Genomic DNA, 6629 nt, shown 5'->3' with positions numbered 1-6629 from the left:
GCGCGCAGAGGTGCTCCTAAATAGAGGGGTTACAGCCTTTAAGGTACAAAACAGAAATTAAATAGACAAGACAAACAGAAAGGACAAAAGATAAACAGTGGTGAGGAGGGAATGCACATCCTTTGAACAGTCTCCTACGAAAACAGCGAAAGCCTCCTTTCTGGAGGCATTTGAGACTAGACCTGCTGAAGTGCTAGCAAAATACTGTAAGTCAGTGGTTCTTCTGTCAATAGAATCGAGTGTTTTGAACAAAGCAAGCAGTGGAGGGCGGTGGTGTTGAAAGGAAAGGTGGTGCCCATTAAAGCTTGTTGTCCCTTTGCTGGCAGAGGTTGGGCTAGATGTGAAATAGGTTACCCTTCACATATCTAATTAAGACTCTAGTGACTGACTACTTTTTTTCCCTTAAGGCTTTCTGTGAGTTTGGCGAGGCAAGATTGCTAGAATAAGCATGCAATTTGAGTCATATTGCTGCATAATCGTTACAAATGTGACTAAAATTCCCATAACATTCTAAGTTATCAATTAGTAGCCTGTGTCAGTTATATTCTCCTCTCCCCAGGCCATATCGGTTCCATCCTACTTCCCTCTAACCATCCTACTTCCCTCTAAGAGTGTAGGAAGCCTTCTGCTTGCTACAATTTGTCTTCAGTCCAATAGTGCTATCAGCCCTGGAACAGGAGACTTCTACCCAGAGCTGCCGCTGGGTTTCTGAACTCTCTTTCTGGGTTCTGCGCGATGTGATAGATGGAGCTGGGTATCAGATGGCAGTATAAGTCTAAAAGCAGGGAAAGGGTGGTCTAATGAACAGGATAGGCATCCCAAACTGTCACAAATCTATTTCTCTGTCACAGCACTTGTAACAGGAACTCACCATAAAGCTTCTGGACAAGAAAGTGTGCTGGGGTAAAGTAGTGATTGTCTCCACACTGGTCACTGTCTGTAGGTGAATGGCTAGCTGAAAAATCAAGTGCTCTTAACCCAGCCAGTCACTGACTGGGCAATGCCCTCCCTAGAGGTCACTGTTCTACTCTGAAGCACAGAAGTGATAATGTGCAGCAACATGGTGTCCTGGACACTGTTTCAGTCTCCCAGCGGTGCATAAAGATCAGCACAGATTCCAGCTGGAAAGCAGGGTGTTCTCATTGTTTAAACCTTTATGCTACAGTAGCAGGGAACATTTTCTTCTTATTTCAAGCCCTGTATGACATAGGTCAGAAAGCTTAACACCTGCTTCAGGTCCTACAGGTCTCTGAGGCTGAGCAAATATAAAGAAGCAGAAGGTCTGAATCAGCATGTGGCATGCACTATTGTCTCAAGCTCCTGAGGAAAGCTACATTAAATAGTAACTATTTCAGAGTTAATTGTAAACAGGTTCTGCCTAAGCTTGCCAGTCTTCTGAGTTATGGTATAGCCTCTATTCACTGGCATCCAGCCTATTAGAGAGCAGCAGTGTCACAACTTTGCATACCATTCCTTTCAGTAAACAAGTGTTCTGACGGCTGGAGATGCTGTGTTTCTGGTGAGTTCAGGTTTGGAAAAACGTGACCTTCTACAAAAGGACACAGCATTTAATTACATTGCCAAACATGATGGAAGTACAGTTCTTTTTTTGTTCCTAAAGTGGCCATCGTGACACCTAATGTCTCTGCCTCTGAGCAGCAGCTACCAGATAAAGAATCCTGGCATCTTCACAGGCACAATTACAATTCCTGTGCAGAGAGCTGGTCCAGAATTCTAATCAGCGCGGGTGGTCTGAACAGAAACCTTAACTTCACATGACAATAGACGTTAATCTATACTGGATAAATTCCTGCAATTGTCAGAGATGATATTAAATCCAGTTTTTATGTTGCACTTCACATTTTTTCAGGTCAGATTTGCTCTCTTTACAAAAAAAAGGCCTATTTAAAGCTATTTGAATGAGCATTATTACAGCCTTGTCAGACACTCTAAAAGGGATTCCAAATAGGAAACATTTTGTTTCAGGTCAAAGTAGTTCTCTGGCCTATGTTATGGAGGTCAGTCGATGATCACCATGGTCCCTTCTGGCCATGGAATCTATGAACTGGTTGGGTCTTTCCTCCATTTGCCCATAATGAACCTAACTGGCCATGATGACTGGTCTCAAAGCAGCCACTACCTTCCATCAGTTTATCAGTTTATCTTTATGCATCATATACCCAACATGATGTAATTATTATGGACAATACCTTGTGATAGAAAAAAAATTATCGTTTTTGAAAGCAAAGGAGGTTTTATTACTGCTGCATGAGACCTCCAGCTGGTCTCCCACATTGAAGTCCGCCAAAGTAACTTTAAACATTCAAGTTAGAATTTCCTAAGAAGTCATATAGCTTGTGTAGATTAGTTTCTCCGTGACAGCAGAGGCAAATATTCAAGTTGTCAAGTACAAAGTTCACTCAAAGATCAGTAGCAAACCAAGTGTATTTTGAAAAGACATGACATTTAAAAAGTATATGTAGAAAGCTTCTCTCCATATTAAGAGAAACTGAAGTCTTTAAATTCAAGGGTTATTTTCGTGAACGTTTGTTTTCTATGAGCAACACCACAAGCCGATTGCGGAGGAACTTTATTTCCTTAGCATATGACTTTTGGAACAAGTCTCTTAGCTTTTTGCATAAAGCTCCCAAAGATGGAAGGTGATGGCAGTCTGGGATGTTCAGGAGGCTGCAGAAGAACTCATTCCACAATTCTGCATTAGGAATCCTAGACGACAAAAACAAGGACTTCATTACAGTGTCAGCATATTAAGACTGTTCTCAATATATTTAGTTTCAGTTGACCTGCTCAGTACACTTATTCCAGTTACAGCAAACAAGTGAGTTACCTACACTTAGAGAAACCCATTGTAAGAGGAAGAAACGAGTGTATTTTCTAGTCATTCAGTGGCAACAAGTAAACGGTCCTGTTATGGTACTTGACTATATAGTTGAATTTCTTTCTAGCCCCGCTCTCCCCCATAGAGTGTATTGCCTTCTCAAACAGGTCAATGTTTTCATCCCCGCAGGAACTTCCAACCTAGGGCATTTGTGGACCTTACTCCTTAGACCAGGTAATGCAATTTAACTAAGCAACAAGTTACAAAGGAGCCAGTCAAACTTGCTGACTAGTGTACTGTCATGTGTTAAGTCTATTTGTTGTAAATTTTCCTTAACTTCTTGGAATCTGGCACGTCCACTGCTGAAAAAGCAGTTTGTGCCAGAAAGGCTTCCTACATCAAGTACAATGCTTCCTCAAGCAGCATGTATGCGTATGAACTTGCCACACTTCAGCCTGGAATCATTGGTTTTAAATCATCAGGAGGATAACTAAGACACTTTAAACGCTAATTCTATGTTAGCAGCTTCCCCAGAACTGGGTGCAGAAGATAAACCTCTCTAGACATCTAAAATGAGTAGTTTTAGCTGCATTTTATAAAAAGGTTCCCCTGAGGAGCTCCCCTTAAGATGCAATGAGACCAACCTTCTGAAGACTCCCTCAGTTTTCCAGATCCCTTCTTCATTTCTCACCCTCATGTAGGTGCCAAAGAGCATGCAGTATATTGTTCCAGCAATTCCAAAGTAATCAGTCTAAAAAGAAAGATATGTGTCTATTGTGAAGAAGTTCAGATTAATGATTTAGCATTATTACTTAAAAGGTGCTCTGAAAACTCATGCTGCTCAAGTATTTTGCAGAACATATCTTCTTGCTACCTTATGATTTCACCTGGACAAGTCATCTGAGCATAAGTTGCAGGATCAGGCCTTTATGTAACAACAGTTGTGATTTTAGTTATCAGTAGAAGTTACAGCAGATAGAAATGCAAACCTGTTTTGCTACATCTGTGCAGAATCCTGCCTATCAAGTTTAAGTGCTGGACTCATATCAGATGGCCAGAATTTAATCACCTTGGCCCGGATCCACAAAGAGATTTAGACATTGTGGCATTGAGCATCATGGCACCTAACGTTTCGGCACCTAGAGTGGGGGGAAGAGCCCTCAAACAAACCCAGAATCCCATATAAACATTAAAATCCACGAAGCCTGAGTTTAGCTCCTAGGCTCCCTACACAAGGCATCCTGACACCTACAATGGGGTGGAAGTCTGCATGCTTGGAGGCAGAAACTTAGAGCTGAGTGAGTTCAGGCACCAATAGGGTTTGGCAGGGGTTTTGTGGATTGCAGGGAGCTTAAAAGTGGGATGTAGTGGATTTGTAGTACCTTTGTGGATTGGGGCCCAAGTTCTCAGATTATTACATCTATGTAATCTAATACCTGGTAGTTCCATGGTTTCTGTGTCAGCATTTCGATACACTGAAATCCAGATGTCTCACACTTTCCTGTAAACGCAGTTCCTTCAGGAAAGAGTTTCAGGTCGATACATTGACCCAAGTCAATGACTGTCAGACCATGAGAGAGACTGTCTATGTCACAGGTGTCATTATCCAAAAGCCTGCAGTAAATGATCGCCACATAATTATTAAAACCATAATGCAAAAGGATAGTAGTTTTGGTGCTAAAGGGAAATACTTGCCTTTCTCCAAGTATGAAGTTATCAGGTTTAATGTCACCATGAATGATTCCACAGTTGTGGAGCTCTTCCACCATGTATAGAATTTTTACAGCAAAATAGATTACTAGTGCTTGAGGCATCACTTTTTCAGGAAGCTTTTTGTAAATATTTATGGTATTCTGTAAACAAAGATATGGGGATGAGAAGAGAGAATGTCAACCACACCAAAAGATAGCTTTACATAATATAATTGTAGCTCCATATTTGCAAAACAGCGTAGTCGAAAATAAACCTACAACACGCGTTTTTGTAAAGCAAAGAGGCACAATGGATTACTATGCATTGTAATGTATTTTAATTCCTAAAAGGTTACAAATATCTCTCTTCAGACCACAAGTCTTAGTGCACCTACCAGTAAAGTTCCATAGTTGTATAGTTCACCAACTAATATACTTCCATTTTGGAAGAAGTGAGCAGAATAAAACTGGATGTAGAGATGTCGCACACTTGGTTTAAGCCTCTCCACCAGCTGAGATGCTATATAGAACTCCCAAGGGTTTGCAGGCTTCTGCACCTGTAACCAAACACTCCATATTAAACCTATTGGATTATATCACCATTTATCTAGTAAATTGAAGGAAGATGGGAAAATCTTCCCATATAATTACAGTGACCTGAGTGCTTGGACATTTTTCTTATCTAGATAATAAATTATAGAACCATTAGAAGAAATAGGTACTCACCTTGTGCAGTAACAATGGTTCTTCCAGATGTGTTTCCCTTTGGGTGCTCCATCATAAGTGTATCTGCATCCCTGCACTGCTAATTGGAGAACTTTGGTAGCTGCATCTGTTCGGCCTGCACATGCGCTGCTTCCCCCCTACGCCTCTGTGCTCTGTCACAAGGCTAACAAGCGTTGTATAATAATAATATAATAACTGGAGATATACCAATCTCCTAGAATTGGAAGGGACCTTGAAAGGTCATCGAGTCCAGCCCCCTGCCTTCACTAGCAGGACCAATTTTTGCCCCAGATCCCTAAGTGGCCCCTCAAGGATTGAACTCACAAACCTAGGTTTAGCAGGCCAATGCTCAAACCCCTGAGCTATCCCTCCCCCCTGAGGAGGGTCGCGTGGGCGAACCCTCCTCAGTTCCTTCTCTAGTTAACAGTTGACAAGAACTCCAAAGTACAGGGGAAGAGGGTTGATCATGGAGCACCCATACGGACACATCTCAAAGAACCACTGTTACTGCACAACGTGAGTAAATTCTTCTTCAAGTGTCCCTATGGATGCTTCACTGTAGGTGACTCCCGAGCAGTACCCTGCACCGGAGGCTGGGGCTTTGAAGTCAAATGTATTATGGATGATAGAACCATGGTGCTGAATCTGGTATCTGCAGCAGAGTCCCCCAGTTTGGCATAGTGTTCAGCAAAAGTGTGTGCGGATGCCTAGGTAGCTACTCTGCAGATTTTGGATACAGATACCCTTGGAGAAGGTGATGGAAAAGGAGACCAATCTTGTAGAGTGTGTGCAGATTGTGGATGGGGGTGCTAAATTGCAAATGTGGCAACAGAGTTTGATACAGTTTGATGAGTCTATGAGCTGAAATTGCTATGCCTTTAGATCAGTGGTCCCCAACGTGGTGCCCGCGGGGGCATCTTAATGTTCCCGCATCCTGGACCCCGGGAGAGCACCCGCCAAAATGCCACCGAATTTCAGCGGTATTTTGGCTGGGACGCCTCTCGATGACGACACTTGTCGCCAACAAGTGACATCATCAAGAGATGTCGCTCCCAAATTTCAGCGGGGACGTGTCTCGATGACGTCGCTTGTCAACAGCAAGCAGTGTCATCGAAAGACTTCGCTGCCGAAATGCCACCGAAATTTGGTGGCATTTTGGCAGGTGCTCCACTGCCGCAGTGGTCCTTCGTCTGGTGCCCGCCAGATGAAAAGGTTGGGGATCATTGCTTTAGACCTATCCACAACGGAGAGGAAGAGTCTTGGAGATTTTCTAAAAACTTTTGTCCTGTCCAAATAGAAGGCCAAGGCTCTCCTTACATCAAGTAGATGGCAGATGCCTTCCCTATTATCCTGATGGGGTTTGGAATAAAAGG

General features: G+C 42.6%; 1 protein-coding gene across 1 annotated transcript in view; it reads right to left on the bottom strand.

Annotated features, from left to right (window-relative positions):
* Positions 1-2234: 2234 nt before the first annotated feature.
* The window catches only part of BUB1 (BUB1 mitotic checkpoint serine/threonine kinase), a 57950-nt gene continuing 53555 nt past the window's right edge, over positions 2235-6629 (bottom strand). Inside the window, exons 21-25 of the mRNA XM_032770571.2 lie at positions 4926-5087; positions 4535-4692; positions 4276-4453; positions 3484-3590; positions 2235-2727 (exon numbers count right to left, since the gene is read on the bottom strand). Of these exons, the coding sequence (XP_032626462.2) occupies positions 2532-2727; positions 3484-3590; positions 4276-4453; positions 4535-4692; positions 4926-5087 (801 nt within the window). The 3' untranslated portion in view covers positions 2235-2531. The remainder of the gene's footprint in view (positions 2728-3483; positions 3591-4275; positions 4454-4534; positions 4693-4925; positions 5088-6629) is intronic.

The sequence above is a fragment of the Chelonoidis abingdonii genome, chromosome 3 (genome assembly GCF_003597395.2).
Source record: "Chelonoidis abingdonii isolate Lonesome George chromosome 3, CheloAbing_2.0, whole genome shotgun sequence".
NCBI classification, from domain to species: Eukaryota; Metazoa; Chordata; order Testudines; family Testudinidae; genus Chelonoidis; species Chelonoidis abingdonii.
This window is presented reverse-complemented; position numbering and strand designations above follow the sequence as displayed.